The sequence below is a fragment of the Camarhynchus parvulus genome, chromosome 23, assembly GCF_901933205.1.
Source record: "Camarhynchus parvulus chromosome 23, STF_HiC, whole genome shotgun sequence".
NCBI classification, from domain to species: Eukaryota; Metazoa; Chordata; class Aves; order Passeriformes; family Thraupidae; genus Camarhynchus; species Camarhynchus parvulus.
In genome coordinates this window covers 4,401,485-4,424,931 of record NC_044593.1, presented here as the reverse complement: position 1 = coordinate 4,424,931, position 23,447 = coordinate 4,401,485, and the positions used below count along the sequence as shown (strand labels likewise).

At 49.0% G+C, this 23,447-nt stretch overlaps 2 protein-coding genes and 1 non-coding gene across 4 annotated transcripts; 2 read left to right on the top strand and 1 right to left on the bottom strand.

Moving 5' to 3' along the window:
• Positions 1–541: 541 nt before the first annotated feature.
• PPP1R8 (protein phosphatase 1 regulatory subunit 8) lies at positions 542–16,923 on the top strand. The gene is made up of 7 exons (XM_030964648.1): positions 542–635; positions 8,096–8,156; positions 10,374–10,527; positions 11,115–11,335; positions 12,089–12,233; positions 12,510–12,574; positions 14,371–16,923. Exons 1-7 carry the CDS (start codon positions 580–582, stop codon positions 14,722–14,724), a joined length of 1,056 nt encoding a protein of 351 aa, XP_030820508.1. The 5' UTR covers positions 542–579; the 3' UTR covers positions 14,725–16,923.
• LOC115912960 lies at positions 9,784–9,938 on the top strand. The gene has a single exon (XR_004061362.1).
• SMPDL3B (sphingomyelin phosphodiesterase acid like 3B) lies at positions 15,273–23,395 on the bottom strand. 2 transcript variants are annotated; one of them, XM_030964646.1, is made up of 7 exons: positions 23,061–23,395; positions 21,579–21,676; positions 20,910–21,053; positions 20,218–20,390; positions 19,892–20,072; positions 19,178–19,311; positions 15,273–18,184 (listed from the first exon to the last, which is right to left on the bottom strand). In XM_030964646.1, the coding sequence occupies exons 1-7, from the start codon at positions 23,351–23,353 to the stop codon at positions 17,798–17,800; spliced, it is 1,410 nt and encodes a 469-aa protein (XP_030820506.1). In that variant the 5' UTR covers positions 23,354–23,395; the 3' UTR covers positions 15,273–17,797. The 2 variants fall into 2 exon arrangements, with proteins under 2 accessions (XP_030820506.1, XP_030820507.1); XM_030964647.1 differs by lacking the exon at positions 20,910–21,053.
• Between the last annotated feature and the right edge of the window lie 52 nt (positions 23,396–23,447).

Genomic DNA, 23,447 nt, shown 5'->3' with positions numbered 1-23,447 from the left:
GGGTGCAGCCCTGGGCACAGCCCCGGGTACAGCCCCGGGCACAGCCCCGGGCAGCTGCGGCGGCCGGGCCGAGCCGGGACAGGCGGCTTTTCACCGGGAGCGCTCGTACCGGGCCGTGCCCGGGGCTCTGCTCGGACAGAGGCGCTGTCCAAGCGGTACTCGGTACCGGGGCTGTCCCCGAGTCCCAGGGTCGGTACCGGCGCTGTCCCGGCGCTCCAGAGGCAGTACCGGTGCTGTTCCAGGGTCGGTACCGGCGCTGTCCCCGCGTTCCAGTGTCGGTACCAGCACTGTCCCCGGGTCGGTACCCGGTCTGTCTCCGCGTCCCAGGGTCGGTACCGGCGCTGTCCCGGCGTTCCAGAGGCAGTACCGGTGCTGTTCCAGGATCGGTACCGGCGCTGCCGCAGCTCCCGCGCCGGGTCCGGGTCCGCTCGGGGGCGGGGCCAGCCATCAGTGGGCGGGGCATCATTAGGTCCCGCCCAGACCCCGCCCCTCTGGCGGCGCGCGGGGCAGGCCGGGATCGGCGCGCGCCGCTCCGCGCTCCCATGGTGCCCCGCGGCGGCTGAATGGGGCAGAGCCAAGATGGCGGCGAGCGCGGCCCCGGCGGGCGGCGGGTCCCTGTTCGAGTGCCCGAGCTGGTGAGCGGCCGCGCGGCCCGGGGGCGGGAGGGGCGCGGGGCTGCGCTCCCCGGGCCCGCACAGCGCCGGCCGGGCCGGCGGGCTCCGGGCGCGGCCCTCGGTGCCGCCATCGACAGCGCCGCGGGGGGCCCGGGGCCTCCCTGGGGTGCTGAGGCTTTTCCTAAGAGCTCAGACAGAATCCGCGGTGTGGGAGGAATTAAATATCCTGCTCAGGGCGTGTGTCCGGTACGGGAAATCTGTCAGCCTGAAACTAGGCTGGCGTTTTTATTAGCCTGATTCAGGAGTCAGGGCTGAGTGCTGGAGAAGCAGCATCGCCACCGTGGGCTGGGTTAGAGGTGGGAGAGCCCGCGGTGGAAGGGAGCCCTGAAAATGCCCTGCCTCGCCCTCCTGCGGGAGCAGAGCCTGGCATCGGGGTGCCCTTGTTCGTTTGTTCTGTGTTTGGATCGTCACTGAAGAGATCTGGGCTCTCCTGCCTTCTTTGGGTGCCGATGGGATGGGATGGGATGGGATGGGATGGGATTGGTGCAGCAGCACTGGGAGGGAACCAGAATGGGTACCAGAGCACTGGGATGGATACAGGAGCACTGTGATGGGCATTGGGATGGCTACAGGAGCATGGGATGGATACCTGGGCGCTGGGATGGGTACAGGAGCACTGGGATGGGTACCAGGATGGGTGCAGGAGCACTGGGATGGGTCCTGGGATGAGTACCAGGATGGGCACCAGAGCACTGGGATGGGTACCAGAGCACTGGGATGGGTACCAGGATAGGTGCAGGAGCACTGGGATGGGTACAGCAGCAATAGGATGGGTACCTGGGCACTGGGATGAGTACCGGGATGGGTACAGGAGCACTGGGATAGGTACAGGAACTCTGGGATGGGTACCAGGATGGGTACCAGAGCACTGGGATGGGTACAGCAGCACTGGGATGGGTACCAGGATGGGTACAGGAGCACTGGGATAGGTACAGGAACACTGGGATGGGTACCAGGATGGGTACCTGGGCACTGGGATGGGCACTGTGGTGTTTGAAATCCCACAAGCAGCCCGCAGCGCCTGAGAGCTGGAGCTGTGTGGCCCAGCCCTGCCTGTCCCTGCAGAGCCCAGGCTGCCCCTGCTCACCCAGCTGTGTTGTGGCTCTCAGTGCTTTGTGACAGTGATCATGTGTTCTAATTCAGAGCTGGTTTTTCAGTGCCTGCTTTAGTTGGCAAAGCCATTTCTCCTTCTCATGGAAGAGAATTCCTCATGTATTGTAGGGTCTGATTTGTGCTGAACATACACAGTAATAAACATCTGCATGAGACAGGATGGTGTTCCATGAGATGATGACACAATAAACCAGATAAAGCCAAAAATTATTCTGGATATTCAGCTTGCAATTTGAAGTATCATCCTTTTTTTTTTCCCTAACGTTTTTATACAACAGTGATCACAATATGCATTGTATTCCATGTAAATTGGAGTGACTTGTACCTTTGAAAGCTGTAGAGGGAGGAGCTGGGGAAACCCAGCTTGTAAAATGCTCAGTCTCAGTGGCTTGCATGCTATTGCAGATGAATTCCTAAAGAAATCCCATCTGGAGGAGAGAACTGTAACACCTGTGACTGTGAGGGCCTCTTCAGGGACCTGGCTTGTGTCTTTAGCAGGGTCTGACAGAGGGAGTTTCTCTGTGTCCCTGCCCTGGTTTGGTTCTGAAGCACAATCTGTTGTGCTGGATGAGAAATGAGGTGGGATCTGGGAGATGATCCAAACCCAGGGGTCTGGGGAGTGTCTTTGGGTGCCAGGTCCTGTTCTGTTCTCACATTTTTAAGATTTTTTTGTAATTAACTTATTGCAACCTGAATGTCCTTTTACAATAATATTCCAAAATAGTTCTTGAGTACAGCAAAGTTCCTGTCTGGACTCTTTCCTTGTACATTGTGAGGAAACTTTTTATTTTTTCTTGGACTCTGTTGTATGTTTGCACATTGTAATGGTTTTAGGGACCATTTTTTGTGTGTTTGTAGCTGTGAAGTAAAGGAATGCCTGAGACAGTTTGATTTTGTCCAATTGGCACGTGCAGATGTGGCAGCTAACACCAGTGAAAGCTTTGTGTTTGTCCTTAATGCTGCTTTTGAAACCCAAAAGAGGAAAAATAAAAAAGTGAGGCAGCAGCAAGGCAGCCTGGAGAGCTTCCAGTCACAGTGTTTGTGTTCTGAGCAGTGAACCCAGAATGGCAAGTGTTGGGTGGTGCTGGCTGGTGATAACCATGCTGGAGGTGAGGAGCTCTCCTGCCAGGTGCATTTATTTATTTCTGGTTATTTTTCTGCAGAGTGTATTTCATGCTAAAGCTCTGGATGCCTTCTGCTGACATCTGCTGAGCTGCAGCTCCCAGCTCATGGGTTTAAAGTGTTTGTTCCTTTCAGAGCCAAGCAAAGAGTGCACAGGTGTGATGTGGGACCAGTCTGGGCCTTTCCCACGTAGGATTCTCCAGACTGGAGGTGCTTTGCAGGGGCAGGATTGCACCAATGGTGCTGTTATCAAAGCTCAGATTTAAGAGGATGTAAAGACACCCTGCAGGAAGCCTGGTCTTGCACAAGCACCAAAAAGTCTCCTGTGCAGGCTGCATTGGAGGGCTTCATTCCAGGAGCTTTGGGAGACCAAGAGCATGGAATTGCAGAGAGGCTTCACAGTCAGAACCAAATTCTTCTGTAGTGAATTATCTTCAGTCTCCTCAACCTTTATTAAAATCAGAATCACTGTTTTTACCTTTTTATTTTCCTGCTTCTAAGGAAAGCTGGCTGGGACCTGTGAGCACCAATCATGTGAGAAATACATCTTAGATATAATCCAAAGGAGTAGCTTTTTTCCTTGCCCATGCTTTTGAGGTTTGCCTCTATCATTTTACCTCTTCTTCCATAATTCTATAGTATCTGAGTACCCCATTTCCAGAAAAGACTTCTGCACTGAAATTTCCAGTTTTTATCTGATTTAAATTGTGGCTCTGATTTAGTTTTTGTGCTGTTATAGGTTGCTTCTTCATAATCCATACAATATTTATTCTTTCTTTCCTTGTGTTTCCAGCAGCTAAACTTCAGACAGATGAAACCCAGCGGTTGCCACCTTGCTGATGCCAGAACATGTTTCTGCATGTGCTGTAACTCCTCTGTACATGAGCCAAGATTTGGGCTGTGCATTTACAGTTGGCATAAAGAGGGTGCCAATACTTCCTGTAGTTAATATTGACCCATTCCATGAGATCAAAAATGTCTTCAGATAACAATTAGACATCTTAATTTGATTAAGACTTTTGCAAACCCTCTGAGCTGGCTTTAGGTGGTAAAAGTGATTTCTCTGAGGTACAGGTTATGTGGTGTATGGGGTTGAAGGGATCAGATGTTTAGTGGATACTGCCTGCCTGTCCTTTTGTCCTAGTGTAACTTGTATTTGGAATTGTGACTCTTGCTTTACTCTCTTTGACACCTCAGTAGTGGGGATGTCAGGTTTGTCCTGCAATGGACATACAATAGAAATAGTTTGTTTGAAGGCAGAAATTGTTTCTCTTTAGTTTCTTTGGCCAAGAACTGGCTATTCCTGACAGTGCTTTTACACAGATTTCTGGAGAATATGAGCTCCAGGGCTCTGCAAATTCCACCCTGTCCTTGAAATTGGACATGAAGGTGTGTATATGAGTCACAGAGGCCAAGATTTTTAGGAAGTGGCTAAATTTAGGTTCTGAGTCACATTTAGGAACCCAAATAATTGACCTAATTTTAAACTAACACAATAGAATTATGGCTGTCCTGTCTATGTCCTTAATAGCAACAATTCCAAATTTCTTGTAGTGACTTACATCAGTCAGGCTGCTGAGTTTCAGCTGGATATAGACATTATAACCCTGCTGGCATGTCAGCATTGAGTCTGCATTGTGGAAGAGATCCTGATTTGGAAAACCTCAGTTCTCTTACTTGGCACATTCCAAATTGTAAATGGCCTTGTCCTTCTTTTCCAAAATGCTTTATCTTTGTTACAGAGACAAGGCCTGGCCTGTGGAGCATGAGGTGGAGAAAGCAAGGAAACACAATTTTCTGTTTCTAGTACAGAAGAAAGATTTCTTTGCTTGTAGGTATTTAAATCTTTTAAAACCCTGTGCTGGAACCTGCTTTTGTTCAGTGGTGTCCCTTGTAAATATTTAACTGCTGATCATTGTAAGCAGTTGATGTCTTCTGTAAGGCCAGCAAATCCACATGTGGGAAATCCCAAGCTGGGAATGCTCCTGTTCTCCTTGCCAGTCAGCTCTGTTAATTCTCTGTTAATTCTCTGTTAATTCTTCTGAATCCTGGAACTCTCTCCCAGGAGTTTCAGGATTCATGAGGCAGGCAGAGCATCCTGGGTCTCAGTCAAACTCACTCAACTAGTGCCCACCACAGTCAGTGCATTTGCAGTTATCAAAAATCAGTTATTTTCAGGTCACTTGCAGGATGCTGCCCTGGGGAGGCACTGGGGACTGTGATGCACCATCTGCAAGGTACAGAAGGAATTGCTTTTTTCTCATTTTCAAACACAAGCACTTGTGCTGGAGCCAAGTTGTGATAGGAGAGTGTTGGCCTTGGGCTGTGCTGAGGGCTCTTTGTGTTCTGTAGAGAGGACAATCTGCTGACCTCAAGTAATTCTTCATCCTTCAGAGCAGTGCAGGAAAATTAGTTTAGTGGATATTTTAGCACATAGTGGAATTAGTTTAGTGGAAAAGGACTTTTTTAACATTGGGCATAAAATGGGAAAAAACTGCTCTGCTCTACCAGCATAAGGCCAGTTTTCTAACAAACTTTCTTCTGGGAGATTTTTGCAAGAGATTTCCTTTCATGTTTTACTTCTTGATCTATGAGATGTGAGGTTTGGTGCGGCAGAACATGTGAAGAACTGAATTTGGAACTGATACTTCCAAATCCAAGCATTACTTCTGATCTTTGGTGGCTCTGGACTTAATTGGTTTTGAATTTAATACTGAAAAATCTTTCTACTTTTTGTCATTAAAAGGCTTTTCAGGTATCTAACTTGGGCAGCCTGAACTGTGACATTGACTTAAAATGTTCCAAAGGAGTTTTCTATCAGAAATTACTTCTGTGAATTTGTTTTCATGGTATCATAATCAGTATTTACAACCTTCATGTGTTCAGTGTTTTGCAGGAATAGGTGGATAGGGGAAATACTGTTTAGAAAGGATTCTCTACAGTCCAAAAGAGTATAGGTAGATTTTTCTATCACTTTAATTCACAGTTGAAGGCACTGCCTTGTAATACTGCTGAGCTTGGTTTATCTGTTGAAAATAAAGTTGAGGGTAGAGACAGAGTAAAAATAAGAGCAAGGATGGAACTAAAAGTAGAGGGGGCAATGAAAAAGCAGAGCTGGTGTATAGCAAAACATGAGCATCAGACAGGATTCAGCTGTGCTGGGGCTCTCCTGTGACCTGACAGGTACAGGGGGAAGTGCTAAAATGTGTTAGGACAGGCTGAGTATCCAGGAACAGATCACTGAAAGGAAAAGCAGAGGCCAGACTGAGTAACAAGGAGACTTGTAGAATGAATTTGTTGAAAGGTTTATCTGTTTGGAAAGAGAAAAAAAAAACGGGGAAGTAGCTGATGTTTGATCAGAGTAAGGCTGGTGTGTGAAAATTACCAAAAGTTGGGTTGCAGAGTAATCAGAGCTTGGCAATTTCAGAGGAAGGGGGGAGAACAAGTTTTCCAGTGCTCAGAGGCAGAAAGAGGGAACACTGAGAAGTGGACAGGAATCCATGAAAGGAGCCTGTGTTCCAGTGAAAGCTGAGCACTGAGATCTGCAGGGAGCACAGGGGCAACTGAGGGGTAGCCTGGCTGTAAATTGCTCGATCAGTACCTGAGAGGAAAAGCTTCCCTGGCTGTGCTGGAGGGACTCCAGCTCATCTCACAGACTGTGTCCCACCTTTGGGAGCATTTCTGCTTGCTGGTCTGTCCCCCACATCACCAAAATCCCATTTCACTGCTGAACTCACCACTTGTGCTGGAGTTTAGTATCCTCTGCTTTGGCTGCTGCTGTTTGTTCATCCAAAACAATAGGAGTCAGAATTAACCATATCCTTGTTAGGATGGTATATCCACAGTCTTTGAGAGGGCCTGATAAGAAAACTTATGAAAAGTCCTAAGTGGTTAATTCAGAAAGAGCCAGAGAGGTCTGGGCAGGCTGGTGTAATGGATTGGAAACAAGAAAGGAAAATGCCTGGCAAAGAAATGAAGTAGAAATAACAAGACTCTGTGTTCTTACATGAAATTATTGAGGGGAGCTGATCTTGCAACACAGAAGAAACCAATAAGTGTAAGGCACACCCCAGAAACATGAACATCTGTATTTAACGCCTGCAAACAACTTCAGCTACCAGTGACCTTTCTTTCTTCTCCAGCCACCCTGAGAACGTCACTGCCATTGTCACTGTTCCCTGGGCTGGCTCATGCCCTGAGCAGAATGGGAACATGATCTCTGCAGAGTTCCTCAGCAGGGCAGCAGTGCAGCCAAGAACCAGGTCACTGCTGCTGCCTGGAAAGCTGCTCCAGCAGCAGAGATGTTACCTGTGAGGAAGTCCTAGAGATGCAGATCCTGAGCTATCTGAGCAGAACAAGATCCTTTGGTGCCAAGAGCTGAGGGATCCTGTGTGGTGCAGGTGGCACAGCAGCAACCTGGCTTTGAGCACTGTAGGTGCCCAATATGTTCCTGCTCCTCCATGAGTTCACCCCTTGCTGTGATCTGCTGAGTCCCTCAGGCCTCTGTGCTGCCTCTGCCCAGGTGGGAATGATGCTGCAGACAGGAGAATCTGCTCCAGGAGCTGAGCAGGAGCAGTGGGGCTGCTCTTGGTGTGCAATGTGCTAGGGCAGGGCTGTGCTGTGCTGCCAGAGGTCCCTCTAGGGCTGCAGCCTGTTCTGTGCTCCCTGTGTTCCACAGGTGAGTGTGGAGGAACACTGGCTATTGCCCAGCACTTTATAGTGCTACAGGTGTGTGCAGAGCCCCTTGGAGGTTTTTGCCATCACCATCCTAGAGGGGAAAGGTGGTAGAAGTTTCTGTTCCTCTCAGCAGCCAAGGGTAGAGATGTGCTATTTTGAGGGTGACATGAGGAAACAGAGCTTTTCAGCAAACAGTCCCAGCTGATCTCCTACCATGTGCTCTCAGGACTTGCTCTGATAATTGTGTAAATCAGAGGGTTTTCACCTGGAGAGGTAACGCCTGAGATGCTTCATGTCCTTTTACCTTTACTCTTACCATAAAATATTCCTGGTTTATGTGTTGTCAGAAGGAATCTGCAGGGATGAAAAGAAAATGATGGGATTTTCATATTTTCCCCAAAATACTTCTGCTTACATTTGTGTAGGTTTGGTCTGTAGCTCAAGGAATTCTAATACTAATAAAATTTTTATTAAATGTTTTGATACTATATTTTTCTTTTATTTTCTAGGGCAGGGAAACCACCACCTGGCTTACATCTGGATGTAGTCAAAGGAGACAAACTCATTGAGGTATGGAGTTAGGGTTTGATGGATTTGGTGTATCAGCAGCAGAACGTTCCCCATTATTTTCCACACCTGTTCATAAGTATTTCCTTTCTCTCATGTATTCCTTATCTTCAAATCAGTTTTTTTTCCTCTGAAACAATGAATGAAGTGACTTTTCCCTTGCCTGTGCAAGGCAGCCTCATGCCATGCAGGGCTTCCATCAGTTAAACCTCTTCCCTTTGTACTGCTTGCTTGAGAAACCTGTGTGGTCCGTTTATTTTTTTATTTTTCATTACAGTCAGATTAACCAGGCATCCTGTATTTTGCAAGAGTGCTGCTCTGTCCTACAGTGTGAAATACAGTTTGATTTGATTTTTCCTCCCACATTCAGGATCTGTGAGCAGTGTTGTGATCAGCACAGATACAGGAAGTTATTTTTATTACAGCACCACCTCATTCTCTATTTCATATTTTGTCTTATATCACACTGAAAGTAATAAATAAAGAAAAGTCTCTTTACCATTGTTGACAGAGAGAACCCAAACCAGTGAATGTATTTCAGTGTGGAGAGGCTCCTAACTTGACTGAAACAGAAATGTGTCTGGGTGCAGTGGTTTGGTACTGGCCAAATGCCAGGCACCCACAAAAGTCATTCACTTGTCCTCTCCTGCTACAGTTGGGCAGGGGAGAGGGGAAAAAATTAATGAAAGACTCATGAGTTGAGATGAGGATTGGGAGAAAAAAACCACTCTAAGGGCAAAACAGGTTCAAATTTAAAGGTATAAGGTAAATGTATTATTAACAGAGTCAGAGGAGGTTAACAAGAAGTAAAATAAGCCTTTAAAACACCTTTTTTTTCCCCCAACCCTTCCCTCTTTCCCACTGACAGCACAGGAAGATTTGGTGGGGGCGTGGGGGTTTTGGTCAGTTCATCACTTGAGATCTTCTCTGTGCTCAGGGAGAGGAGTCTTTTCTCTGCTGTGCCATGGGGTCCCTCCCAGGGGCAAACAGTCTTCCCAAAACTGCTGTGGTGTGGGTCACTCATCCATGGGGTGCAGGCTGGGCTGCTCTAGTTTGGAAGCAAAAGGCCTTCTCTCTCCATTTGGGTCTCCACTGGATCACAGCTTTCTCTGGCATCCACCTGCTCCAGTGTGAGCCCTTTTCCCATGGGCTGTGGGTGGATCTCTGCCTCCCCATGGATCCTCACAGGCTGTGGGTGGATCTCTGCCTCCCCCATGGACCCCCACAGGCTCTGGGTGGATCTCTGCCTCCCCCATGGATCCATGGATTACAGGGGCACAGCTGTTTCACCCTGGTCTCACCACAGCCAGCAGAGGAATCTCAGCTCCAGCAGCTGGAGCGCCTCCTTCCCCTCCTTCTCCACTGCCCTTGGTGCCACCATGTTGTTTTCCCTCACATGTTTTCCTCAGCTCCTCCTCTTCATCTAGAAGGAAAAACTGCTGCTGGTAGGTACTATTGCCACTAATTTAAAGATTCTTGCAAGATCCTCTAGCACTGACCCAAACAGCACTTGGATGTGATCCTTGTGTTTGTTTCCCTGCTCAATACAGGTGGCAGAGTTTTTCAGTTTTGTCTTTTCTGGTAGGCAGCAGTAACCAAGGAGGAGCATTGTTAAATCCTGGGGGTTATTGAGCACTTGATACTAACCGAGCCATCAGTGTCCCAGCCTCTGCAGGGACACCCTGTGATTGCTGGGTCTGCAAAGTGCAACAGCAAAACAAGCCATGCAGTGTTTAAGCTCAGTGTGTGAAGAAAGACACTGGGTTATAGCTCAGAGGCACAGAACATTTTAGAAACGTTGCCTTGAATTAAAGGCAATAAAATTATCTTATTTCTTGCAGTAACTTCCATGAATTTGTGTCTTTGCAAAATCTCTTGGAAGTGTTCCCCAGTCAGGGCAGTATTGTTTGTGTGTAACAGGTGCAAATGAAAACTTACAGGATGCTTTTGGTTTCAGTTGTGGGCAAGAATGAGAAATGGTTTGATCAGTTTTTATGGTAACTGAAATTGTGAAGTAACTGCTTGCAGAGCTGATCAGTGTTTGTGGAGCAGACTTGAGTTCATGTATTTTAACAGTGCCAGAATAAACTGAAATATTGATGAGCTGTTGATGCTTTGTCTTGAATTTGCTCTATTTATTCATGTTCTTGAATTTTTTTCAGGAAGTTCCAAAAGATTCTAGGAGTCTAATATGCTTCTCTGTTTGATATTCTACCTCAGAAACTCATCATTGATGAGAAGAAATACTATCTCTTTGGGAGAAATCCTGATCTGTGTGATTTTACCATTGACCACCAGTCTTGCTCTCGGGTCCATGCTGCCTTGGTCTATCACAAACATCTCAAGAGGGTTTTCCTCATAGATCTGAACAGCAGTAAGTAGTGTGGCATTTAACCAGACAGAAGAGCTATACTTCAGTGCTTAAACATTCTGAATCTGAGATACTTTTTCCCTTTCCATTGTTGTCTGCACTGTGGGCAAATGGATATAATTTGAATTTGCATTGTAGGGAAATATGAGGGTTAGGGCAAAGGAGTGCTTGCTCCAGTCAGCCTACAGCTGCCTCACTGGGTGTTTCAAACATTTCTAACTTGTAAGAGGCCAGAGGAGAGGAGGAAAGTGTCTTGACCATGCCATCACAATTTTAGTGAAGCCTTGGCTTTTGAGGGTGATTTCCCAAGGTGTAAAACCTGTCAGGTGTTTTCTTGCACTATCCAGACACTACATTGGAGCCTGCAGGAATACAGAAAGTAAAAGGTGTTTGTAGTTTATTTCCAGTGATTTTCTGAGGACTTCTGGTGTGTGTTATCTCAGTTTGTGACATCGTGGATCTACATAGCTGATGCTCTCAGCAGTACCTCAGTGCCTTGTACCTTGGAACAATTTCTGAGATTCTCAAACTTGAACTGGAGTACCATGATCCCAAGCTCAGCAAACTATTTTGCATTTTGATATCCCCAGCACATGGCACATTCTTGGGCCACATCCGTTTGGAAGCTCACAAGCCCCAGCAGATCCCCATCGACTCCACGGTTTCCTTCGGCGCCTCCACGCGCGCCTACACCCTGCGAGAGAAGCCCCAGACGCTGCCCTCAGCAGTGAAGGGGGATGAGAAGATGGGTGGTGAGGATGAGGAGCTGAAGGGTTTGCTGGGGCTGCCAGAGGAGGAGACAGAACTGGACGTGAGTATATGTCACCATGATGCTTTCTGAAAAATCCCTTCGCCAGGATTTCTTCTCCTTCAGCTTCTCCCTGTTTTGCTGCTGTGGAATGTGATTTGGAGATTGTTTATCCAGCATGTGAATTGTTTTAAATTTAATGACCAATCATGGTCCAGCTGTGTCAAGGCTCTGAGGAGTCACAAGTTTTTATTATTCATTCTTGTCAAGCCTTCTGATGTATCTTTTCTCTTTAGTATAGTTTCAGTATAGCATGATATATGATACGATACAATACAATACAGTACAATATTAATATAATGTAATATAATATTAATATAATATAACATTATATTATATTATATTATATTATATTATATTATATTATATTATATTATATTATATTATATTATATTATATTATATTATATTATATTATATTATATTATATTATATTATATTATATTATATTATATTATATTATATTATATTAATCAGCCTTCTGAGAGCTTGGAGTCAGATTCTCACCTCTCACCTCATCCTGAGGACCCTCACAAACACCACAAGTATGATGGCACAGTGCCTTGATGGCATTTCCAGCAAGGACAGCATTCCCCCCTCATTTGCTTAGTCATGGAATCATTTAGGAAAAGACCTTTAAGATCATCAGGTCTATAAATCTAACGCTGAAGTTGAAACTAAACAATGTCCTGTGATCTTCTGATGTGCACAGTCATGTGATTAAGTCAGACTTCATTTGTTTCTAAATTTTCTGCAGAATCTGACAGAGTTTAATACAGCCCACAACAAAAGGATCTCCACACTGACCATTGAGGAGGGGAACTTGGACATCCAGAGGCCAAAGCGAAAGCGGAAGAACTCCAGAGTGACGTTCAGTGATGATGATGAGATCATCAATCCAGGTAAGGAACTTGCTGTCCTTGGGTTTGAGGTGAAGTCTCTAAGGTCCTATGAGGTGTTCTTTACCTAATTGAGGAGAGAAACTTCTGGGCTTTTTTCCTTTTTAAGGAGACAAAGAATAATTTGATCACTCCATCAACAGGGGGTACATTCCTACATTACCCCACAGAGGTTTTTTTTCCCATGTGCTCACTGATGGCATCTCTGGTTGTGTTCACTGAAGGTATCACAGGTTGTGCTCACAGGTTGTGCTCACAGTCATCCCTGTTTCTTTGCAGAGGACGTGGACCCGTCTGTGGGGCGGTTCAGGAACATGGTACAGACAGCAGTGGTCCCTGTTAAGGTATGGGGTGACTCCTAACTTTCTCATTAGCACATTACATTGATGAACTCACTTTATGATTTGTGAATTGCACCTTAGAAACAGAATGCTCCCACATGGGAGGTGTTTCATTGCTAGGCAGAAGTGATGTCTGTGTTTCACAGTTGTCTTTTTTAGCAAATTTGAGCATTTCCCTTTGAACCCAGCTTTGGCTTTTTTTCTTTAATAGCACATGGGATCAATGGTGATTTTTTTTCCTCCCATGAAGAAACACTTTCTAGAAATCTAGTGCATTAGTTCCAGGTGTCAGATAAAACTGTGAGAAATGTGGAAAATAGAAGGGAAAAATGAGAGTTTGTTTATTTAAATATTGTGTTTGATGTTTCATACATTTGTGTACTAGAACAAGCAGGTTTAGGCTTTGCTCCAAGATGAGAGTGTTGCCAGTTTTCTGTTTAATTGGAGTATGCAAGGGAATAGGAAGATCTGCAGAGCTTCAGAGCAGCTAAGCCACTGTGTAACAGCAATTTCACTTGTTGCTGGTATAGACTAAATAACATCATGTGGAGAAGGATAATATTCCATAAACCTAAACTGCAGGAGAAGATTCCAATGATCAGGAGCAGAATTACCCAAGTGATCTAGAAGTAGCAGTTTCTTTCTGTGGGGGAGGGAAGGTTTGTGTTATAATGCTCTCAGGCACAGGGTGGGACTTGGGGTGTTGTTGCAGGGCCAGGAGTTGGACTCAGTGAGCCTTGTGGGTCTGTTCCAACCCAGGACATTCTGTGACCCACTCGGTCTTTGTTCAGGATGAGCTCAAGATTGGCAGGAGTGGAAAGGAGGTGAAGAGGTGCTCAGACTTCACCTGAGTGTCAGCTTTTGTCTCCCTTCCTGCACTGTGTGCCTCTAAGAGTTATTGTTGTGGTTTTCAAGGGAACCCAGAGGAAACCTTGTAGGACAAAGACTGGGACATGGTCTGTTGGCACTTCGTATGTGGCAGATTTAGGTGCCTCCTGGGGAAAACTATTGGAATATTACCAATACAGCTGGACAGGACATGCCTGAGCTTGTCTGGCCCTTGCTGCTGAGCCAAATAGCAGCAGCTGTGGTGTTCCACCCCACAGACACTTTTGGTTGGCTGGTGTGTGGTGTTTCACCCCACAGACACTTTGGGCTGGCTGGTGTGTGGTGTTTCACCCCACAGACACTTTGGGCTGGCTGGGTGCTGCTCTGGGCACTGCAGACAAGTCCAGGCCTGCAGGAGCTCTGGTGGTGCTGGGATGGAGCTTCCCCCCATACCAGGGGCTGCTCCTCAGGTTTCCCTGTGGCAGAGAAGCTTTAAGGCCATGGTGAAGGAAAGGAGTCGGTTCTGATGGAGGGTTTGGATCCAGAGCTTTATTCTGGCCCACAGGCCTCTGAATGCAGCACCAGCTCCAACAGAACTCCCTGAGCCCGTGGCTGCTGCTCCTTTGAACCCTGGGGAGAGGGGCAGGGAAGGGGTCGGGAGCCACCAAGCGGGGACAGGAGGGGAGGGACAGAGGGACAAAGGACACCTGGATGGCCCAATGCCCCCCAGGGGTAGAGGGCATCCTTTGAATCTGCCAATCACTTCTGGAATTCCAGGATTGACAGACAGCTCTGGGAGGGGAAATGAGAGGTGACTGACACACCTGGGAGGGAATCTTCAGGGCAGGGACCCGGGGTTCTGAGGTAAACCCTGAAATCACACCAGAACAGAAAACGGTCTTGGCACCCAGTTGAGGCAGGTTGATGGCTCCATGCACTGTGAGTAACTCTCTAACTGCTCCTGCCTGCAGAAGAAGCGCCTGGAGAACGCGGGCTCGCTGCCCACGGACGAGTCGGCGTCGCGGCGCATGCAGAGCTTCCCCTACAGCGGGGGGCTCTACGGGGGGCTGCCCCCCACCCACAGCGAGGCCGGCTCGCAGCCCCACAGCGTCCACGGCACCGCGCTCATCGGGGGGCTGCCCATGCCCTACCCCAACCTCGCCCCCGATGTGGACTTGACTCCAGTTGTGCCCTCCACAGTGAACATGAACCCAGCTCCAAACCCCGCTGTCTTCAACCCTGAAGCTGTGAATGAACCCAAGAAGAAGAAATACGCCAAGGAGGCCTGGCCGGGCAAGAAGCCGACCCCGTCCCTGCTGATCTGAGCTGGGCTGAGGGAGGGTAGGAGTCACAACTCCAGAAACTTTTCATGTGCGGTATCGTCTTTTTAAAATTTCAGTGTCCTAACAGATGTAATACCAAGATTGGAGGAGTGAAATATCCTTTAAAGATCTGTCTTCAAATGTTTTTATATGTCTGTTATAAAAAAAAAAAATACAGCTCCCTTCTCCTTTTGAACCAAAACCCCTACAAGCCTTTTCTTAGCCACACTGTCCCAGAGGTCTTTGTGCTGAGTTTGGATCCACAAGTCAAAGGGGCAGTCACACAATTTCATTATCACTTATGGCATGACCCTGCAGGTCCATGTATTTCAGTGTTGGGCTCACTCTGGTGACACTGCTCCTGCTGGACATTCTCACAGCAGGGCAGCTCTGTCAAGAGGAAATGTTTGTGGGGCCAAGCCTCGCAGAATGCCATTGGAAGGAGTTGTAAAACTTGCAGAATATAGGTCAGCTTTTATTTTTTTATATTTTCGAAACCCCACCAATGTGGGGCATTGTCTTTTTTATTATTATTTTTTTTAGTTTGGCTACAGCTTGTTTTGATTTCCACATAAAACACTAGATCATCCCATGAGCCATGAGTTTTGAGATGGATAACCAGGGAAGCAGCTGGGTTCCTTAGCTTTGTTCCAGCGCTGCAGAATGGGGTCTGTGGGATGGATACAGAGTGCAAACAGTTGGGGCATCCAACAGGATCAGGCACTGTCTGCACTGTGCCATGGTGACTCCCTGGATAACTCAGGGTGAAGTTAACACAGTGACGTTTCTTTTAGACTTGGTGGCCCCTGTAACTTAAATAGTTTCATTTTTATTTGCAAATGGAACTTTTAAGTTTAGAGTATATGAGATTCATCAAGACAAAAAACTGGGAGGACTGGCATGTTCCCCACACACTAATATTTTGGCTGCTGGGAACTGCAGGTGAGAATTGAGTGCTACTGAGAGCCAGAATAGGGATTCTCAGTGGACTTGGGTTGTTGCTCAAGCCCTTTAGTTCCTTGGGTTTATATTTAAAAATTATTCACATACTCAAACATATTGTGGCTGTACTTTATGCAGGGTAAGGCCAGAGCTTTATTATTCTTAAGTTTATTCTGGATTTTTGTACACACTCTAATGCAGTTCAGCTGCAAGCCACATTCCTTTGCTGTTTGGGGGATCCAGGAAATGTGCACTGAAATGAGAGCATGTACCTGGCTGTTCACTGTGTGCAGGACTGCAGGTACCTGGGGAGGTAGTGCCAGGTTGTTGGGGCAGGGCTGTGTTCCAGTGAGATGGGATGGTGGATCAGTGCTGTGTTCCAGGGAGCTGGGATGGTGCTGGATCAGTGCTGTGTTCCAGGGAGCTGGGATGGTGCTGGATCAGTGCTGTGTTCCAGGGAGCTGGGATGGTGCTGGATCAGTGCTGTGTTCCAGTGAGATGGGATGCTGGATGCACCAGACCCGTTTCAGACAGATGCCCCAAAATCTGTGAGTTCTGCTCTGCAGTGATTGCTTCTATCATGTCCCTGAGGTGGCAGCAGGCAGCCGCCCAGCTCACAAGAGCCATGGCTTTAGAGACTGCTCTGTTCCCTCTCCACACCATCACATCTAGCTCAGACTGTTCCTTGTGTGGATTCAGCACCTGCTCCCTGATCCAGCTGTACTGCTCTGTGTTTAAGTTGCCATTGATGGTTCAGCTGTTGGGCATTTGTTCTGCTTCCCAGTGCTCCCACAATAACTCAAAATCTTCCTCTTTAGTCTGGCCTCTAAGATTTTCATTTCCCAGCCAGTTGCTTTCTGAAGGCAACTCTTTAGAGTAAGACTAGTCAGGACAAACAAAAGTTGAGCAGGTTTCCTTCTTTTTGTTTTTTTTTTTGTTTTGTTTTGTTTTGGGGGGAAGAGGGGTGGGTTGGGGGGTTTTTGGGATTTTTTTTTGCAAGTGACTCTTTGCAAGATTTTTCTTGACAAGGGAAACTTCACTGCTCATTTTTTAAAGCTCTTCTCCTCTCTGACTCTGAACCAGCTCTTATTATTTCAGAGCTTAGAGGCCACAGCTGGCCACGAGGGGACAAGAACATTGAGGGGCTTTGTACAGACATTTGTACACTTGTGTAATATGTAATAGGCCTTTTCACACTTCTGTTGAGCTTTTTACCTGTAACCTTTACTATGTTGTAAATTAAATGCAGATTTTGCCAGGTTGGAGAGTGTAGTGTGTTCGTTCCAGTGTGCACTGGTACAGCTGAGCCTGCCTGTGGTGCTGTGGCTCAGGGGAGGATGCTGCCATGGCAAAGTGCCCCTCTCCCTGCAGGCCTTGGCCTTGGGCTGCCTCAGGCTGCAGCTCCTAAAGGTGCCCCAGCTGCTTTGCTTGTGAGCTGCTCTGCTGCCTCGTGCTGCACTTTGGTACACAAGTGACACTTGGCAGTGGAGTTTGAACAGTGGCTGCCTTTGTTGTCCAAGTCGAGTTTTATCTGGTTCTGGCACAATCCTCTTTGTAAGTTGTACTCCAGAGCCCAGCTCTGCTCTCTCATTGCTCAGCCTGCTCCTCTGACAGAGTGAGGCCTTGGGCAGGCTGATGCACCATCCCCTGTCACTGATCTGCAGCCTGCCCTGGGCTGTCACCCCAGCCCACCTCGCTTTGCTCAACAGCCACAGGCTGCTGTGGAACAAAGCCACCACAGCAAGATTTCCTGAGTCACCAGCTAGGCAGACTTGCAAAAGTGTGTGCCAAAACAAGGAATGCTGGCAGCAGCCTCTGGAACATGTGGCAGCTCCCTACCCTCAGCCCTGGGCAGTTCATGCCCACAGGGAGGCCTGGTCTTCATCTCATTTGTGAGGCTGCCCCAGCAGTCCTAGCAGAGGGGAGACACTCCTTGGTGTAGTCACTTTGGCACAAACCTTTGGCAAAAACATTGCTCTTCACACATCTCTAGAAAATTCCAAATCAGCATCACAGGGCTTTTAGTAAACATTGACAATTTTGTCCTGTTTTCCAAGCAAGTTCTCAAAGCCAAAATCACCAATTCCCATGCAGTGTAGTGTGATCTCATGCCCTCCTTTTCTCTTGCTCTTGGCTATCCCAGCACTTGCTGAGGACTGAGAAATCCTAAGAAAATGCAGAAAACCAAAAGCCAAACACTGCTGGCAGCAGAGGCAGAGCTGTTGGTTTTCACACACTCATCATACTTTGTAAAATCGATTTCCCTGATGGCACACAGGTGATCCACACGGCATTCCTGCTGGCACAGCTCCAGGTCATACCTGGCAGAGTTCAACTCATAGTACAGCTGCAAGTATTGGGGGTCCCTGGAGATCCTCTCCAGCACTGTCTGCATGGAGTCTGCAGAGCCATCAGGGACCTGGAAGGCTTCTGTCAGCCTGTACTCTTCCTCCCACTCCGGGAACTCTGCTGAGGCCATCGTGTTGGCACGAGTAAGGTTCAAGTAGTAAGTCACCATATCCTGAGGGAGAGAAAAACAGAACTGGGGAGACACCAGGACAAGATTGGCCCTGGGTGAGACACTGAGTCAGGCTTGGCCCCCACCCCAAGGGCCCAGCTGCCCTTGATGGGGCTTCCTACCCAGAGGGGCACCTGGGGACACCTCAGGTGAGACCATCCAGAACCACCCCAAACAGAGCCTGTTCCCTAAGGGCTGGAGGGGTGGCTTTGCTCTGCTTGGCTTTGACCTCCAAACACCAGAAGCTTTGAGCCTGGCCTGTTCAGACATCAGTCAGTTACTATCAACACTGCCCAGCAGCAGAAGCAAGAGATACACAAGTGTTACTGAGCAATGCTATCTTCTCAACTGTGAACAAACAGAAGAATCAAGTTTTTCACAGCTGTTCTCAGTCTCTTGCCCTTTTTCTCTCTGCTTCACTGACTCCTCAGCCTTGCACAGCATATCTTAGCATTCACTTCTATGCTATAAACATGTAAACAGAGCAACTATAGAGAGCTTCATCCACTACAAAGGAGAGCACAAGCACCCATCCTCCACCTCTTGGCAAACAAGAGATGGGAAACAGAAGCTGCCCCTACAATTCACCTCAATTCAGAGGGACACAAATAATTTTTCAGATGTTTTAAATGTTTTGGAGGGGGTCTGACAAGTCTGTTATTATTCAAAGAGTAGTTCTGTGATCTATATTATCTGGGGAGTAAAGCAAGTGTCAAACTCATTAAGGACATGAAGAACACCACAAAAACTGTCTGACCTGCCCAGGGGAACTCATCCCAGCAGGATGCACTGCCTGCCAGGGCCACGCTTTGACTCACTGGTGCTCCAACTAAATCTTTGTGCCAGACACAAAGCTGAAATGTCCTGGGTCAGAGTCCTCTCCCACACAGCCACTCAGCCTCTGTGCACTGAGAAATCCTGAAAAGCCTGTTCTGACTACAGGGGGAATTAAAGTTGTCCCAGAGCTGCAGTGTGGTGCACACAGGGGTCCCCTACCAAGACCTGCAGGGTGTCCTGATCATAGTCAATCACCCGAATGGCAGGGTTGTTGGCTCCATTGCTCACTCCAGGTAATGTTGTTTTCCAGGGAGTCACTCCAGGGGCCAGGAACATGACATTGATTGGAGCACCTTGACAGAAATGCAAAGCAAGCTGTGATGGAGACCATGGCTTGTCCCACACCCTGTCCCCATCACAGTGAGCACCTGGAGCAGATTGCACTGCTGACAGCACCTTTGTCCCCAGCTCCCTGTACCACCCCCCACACAAAGATTAACATGTGGAACAACACTGGGGACTGAGCACAGGGCTGCTGCAGCCAGCAATGGGCTCTCCAGTGCTGGCAAAGACTTGCAGTGAGGGTGGCCAGGGAACCACACTCTGCAAAGGTGTTCACCCAGAGCACCCCACACACACAGAGATTCAGCACTGCTCCCTCAGCAATGCCCAAACCCCTCAAGAGAGAACAGGCAAGAAGCTGCCAGGCATAGAGGGGAAACAATATCTGAGGGTGAATAGGAAGGAGAGAGGAGCTACAGACTGGGGGTAGAGATGAGAACCACTTTTGCCTCTTACTGTCTGAAGCATGTCAGATGCTTTTGCTGGCTTCTTAGCTGCTTTCAGCCAACAGCCACTAAAAGCTCTCATGGACAGTGATTCTGAGAGCTGTCAGAGCTGTCACACAAGTGCTTGGGTGACCAGAGCAGGTACCTGTGTGGCTGTAGAACATACGAAAGCTGTCAGTGTGATGGTGCCCAAAGAACTGGGCAGCGATCACCCTGTGGTGCCTCTGCACAATTCCCAGGTAGCGCTCGTTGAAGCCCCTCCGGAACCAGGGCTTGCCCCTTTTCTTCTCAAAGAAGCCAGGAGGGACATGCCCCACAATGTAAACCTACAGAAGCAAGAGCTGCCCTGAGCACAGAGCCCACAGCACCCACAGAGCACCAGCCAGCTGCAGCTGCACCCAGAGGGAGCAGAGCAGGAGGAGCTTCCAGGCTGGGGAGAAGCCCAGGTTGTTTTTTCAGTCCTTTTAATACCATTTCATCTGCTCTGGAGGCGTTGGTCAGTGTTTCTTCCAGCCACTGGAACTGCCCCCCAGGATCCTCCTCACCAGCTGTCTCATCATTCTGGTCATAGTAGAGGTTGGTGTTGAGGACAACCATCCGTCCCCTCATCCCCGGGCCAGGCAGCTTCTCACTGTAGAAAGCTCCTTAAAAATGCAACCAACAGAGGAAGAGCTGGAGATCTGCTCACACTGGTGGCTGTGATCCCAGATCCCTTTGTTTCCACCTCTCTCTGCTCTCCTCAGCAGCAGCCACAGCAGGGTCACTGCCTGGGACAGTGCCCTGAGCACCCCAGGATGTGGATTTGGACTCCTCCCTGTGTGTCTCTTGCCAGTGAAGGGAGACCTGAATGGGTACAACGGGCAGCACCAGGAGCTGGGCAGCTCTGGAGAGCCCCAGCACCAGCTGCTACCTTTAAAGGTATTTTTCCTCCCTCTGCAGGTCACCACTCTGTGTTCTTTCCAGTAACTTGACAATGGCAGAAGAGACTTCTCTTGCAAGCAGAGCTCCAAGACAGAAATCAGCATTAAATTGGACCCTACCTCTGCAAATCCTCTATGAATACTGCTGCTCGGAGCAGAAAAGCAAGGAAAATTATTCATGGTATTCTCCTACCCCTCCTCATATCCCCAGCATGCTCTGAACACAAGCCAGTGGTGCCAGACCTGCTCTGAAGAGAGGAAGGGAGGCATCACTCAGCCAGGGCCGCCACAGCTCTGCTGTTTGGTTGTAGATCCTGTGCTCCTTCCCAGGAAACTGATTCTTGGGGTGGAAGTCATGATTGCCCATTGCTGCATAGACCTTGGTACCTGGGGGCAGAGTCAAGGAGGCACAGGGGAGGTCAGGGCTGCAGAGGCACAGGGGAGGGAGCTCAGGGCTGCAGAGGCACAGGGCAGGGAGCTCAGGGCCCCTCTGAGCTCCCTGAGGCACTCCCAGCCTTGGGAAGAGAGCTTTGCCAAGGCCAACCATCCTCTGCCCCAGGGCACCACACAGCTCTGAGCCACCCCTGGGACAAGGCACCCACAGCCCAGTGACTGAGCTGTCACCAGCAGTAAGGCTCCTTGCCCCCTGCTGACACAGGTTCTGTCTGAGGGTGTCCTGCAGCCTTTTCTGCCTTCATTACTAATGACAGAAACCTTTGTTTTCCTCTCTCCTGAATGAGCTAACTTGAAACATGAGTGTGCATCAAAGCTGTATGGCACAGCAGAATTGAAGCCATCAAACAAGTCCCTTCTGTGCCCTTCCCTGTCCCAATTCTGTTGTTTCTCCATCCTGGTTAACCCTTCCCATGAGTCTCTATGCCCCTCTCCCCTTCTCATCCCCTCAAATCCTACCTGGAAATGTCTCTTTTATCAGAGAAGTCAGATTTGCTATTATGTGCAGAACCTTTTCTTCTCCGAGCTGCTCGTTGGGGACATGGGGAGTGTCATCTCTACAAAAAGAGAAGCAGCACAGTCACTGTCTGGGACTAACAGGGCCTGTGCTTCCAGCAATGAGCAAGGCAGAGAAACTTGCCAACTCCTCTCTGAGCCTCCCAGGAGAGAAAGTTTAAGCTTTTGGGTGCAGAAGTCAGTGCTATGTTGCCTGGCCAAGACGCTGAGGGAGTTTCAAGAAATTGCTCACAGGGAAATTGAGCTCCACTCCAAACTTGAGTGTTCAGACAACACTCTCAGGGATGCACAGGGTGGGATTGTTGGGGTGTCTGTGCAGGGCCAGGAGCTGGAATCCATGATCCTTGTGGGTCCCTTCCAACTCAGGATACTCTTTGATTCCAGGATTCACTTCACCTTAAAACCCCTGTGCACCCTGCTTTGGGGTGTGTCACAGGCACCTGGAAACACTGCAAGGGTCAGCACTTTGCAATCTGAGGGCATCTGATCTGCAATAGTGAAGCAGAGCTGTTTGCACAGTTGTGAACACCATAAAACAAGGAAATGCCTCTATAAGGCAGCAGCCCAGGGCTGCTCCATGTCTGTGTTTGCATTAACATGCTTACAGCATTTGTAGATGATGCTGGGCTGTCCACTGGAGAGAAAGGAGAACATTCAAAATCGGAGGACTGGGGAAAATTGCTTGAGAGAAAAAGAATACTCAACATAAGGTCACAAGAACCAATAAGTGCATTTAAGTAGGAACAGGCACCTGCAGGGACAGAAAATGAAAACATGGGACAAGCAACAGCCCTGCAAACTGGAACTGGAGGTTACAGCAAGTTGAGGCTACGCTATCAGAAGAAGGATCATACACACAACCACCATGCAAAATAAAGCTTTTGCCATCTGTAAGTGCTATTGAGGCCTCCCGTAGGACAGGGAACACCCCTGGAAACCACACCAGGAGAGAACATCCTCCACTGGGGAAATTCCTCTGACTCCTAAAGCAGAACTGTCCCTTCTTGAGCCAGGTCTGCAGGTGCCTCATTGCAGCCACAGAAATGCTGTAAGCTGGTTTACAGTGCTCTGTTCCCACCGCTCTGACCAGCAGGGCTGGATGCACGGACACAGCCCACAGCTCCTTCCCCTGGGCATTCCAGGTACTCGGACTCACTGTGGGATCACACAGAATGCACAAAGGACGGACAGGGAGTTGTGATCCTTTTGTCACCTCACTGCCACGAGCTTCTTGCCAGTGTCGAGCGCCCTCGCTGGGGTTGTACTTTCCTCCAAACCCGTTTTGCATTACAAGGCACGTTCTGCCCTCTCCTTTCTAAAGGCCATGGAAAGAGCCCCGCCACACACACCACGAGCCCGTACGGGTCACACCGCCCTTGTCCCGCCCAGCCCCGGTGTCCCTCAGGCGGGCCCGGCCGCTCTCACCCGGTCCAGAGCACGAAGTCGGGCGCGGCCAGGCGGGCTCGCATGGCCCGGGCGGCCGAGCGGAGCAGGCTCCAGGGCGCATCGCACACGTAGCTGCCCCAGGGCCCGGCAGGCCCGGTCCGATCGCCGCCCGAGGGGCACGGCCGGCCCGCTGCCGCTGCCGCCTCATACCCGGGGTCCCAGTGCAGGTCCGTGAGGTGCCAGAACCGCCCGGAGCCGCCGCCTGCACCGGGCAGAGCCACGGCCAGCAGGCACAGCAAGAGCAGCACCACGAGCTGGCCCGGGGGCGGCATGGCAGAGACCGCCGCCCTCACCTGGGCCCGGCCCTCACCTGGGCCCGGCCCTCACCTGTGCTCCGTCCCGCCCTCCGGCCCCGCCCCGGGCCCC

Bases quoted from the DNA above. Each gene is read 5' to 3' on its own strand.
- PPP1R8 (XM_030964648.1), top strand. From the start codon at position 580: ATGGCGGCGAGCGCGGCCCCGGCGGGCGGCGGGTCCCTGTTCGAGTGC. The intron at 12,234-12,509 runs GTAAGGAACTTG...GTTTCTTTGCAG, and splicing joins TGATGAGATCATCAATCCAG to AGGACGTGGACCCGTCTGTG. The intron at 12,575-14,370 runs GTATGGGGTGAC...TCCTGCCTGCAG, and splicing joins CAGCAGTGGTCCCTGTTAAG to AAGAAGCGCCTGGAGAACGC.
- SMPDL3B (XM_030964646.1), bottom strand. From the start codon at position 23,353: ATGCCGCCCCCGGGCCAGCTCGTGGTGCTGCTCTTGCTGTGCCTGCTG. The intron at 19,312-19,891 runs GTACCTGCTCTG...ATTTCTGTCAAG, and splicing joins TATGTTCTACAGCCACACAG to GTGCTCCAATCAATGTCATG. The intron at 18,185-19,177 runs GTAGGGGACCCC...TCTCTCCCTCAG, and splicing joins AGGACACCCTGCAGGTCTTG to GATATGGTGACTTACTACTT.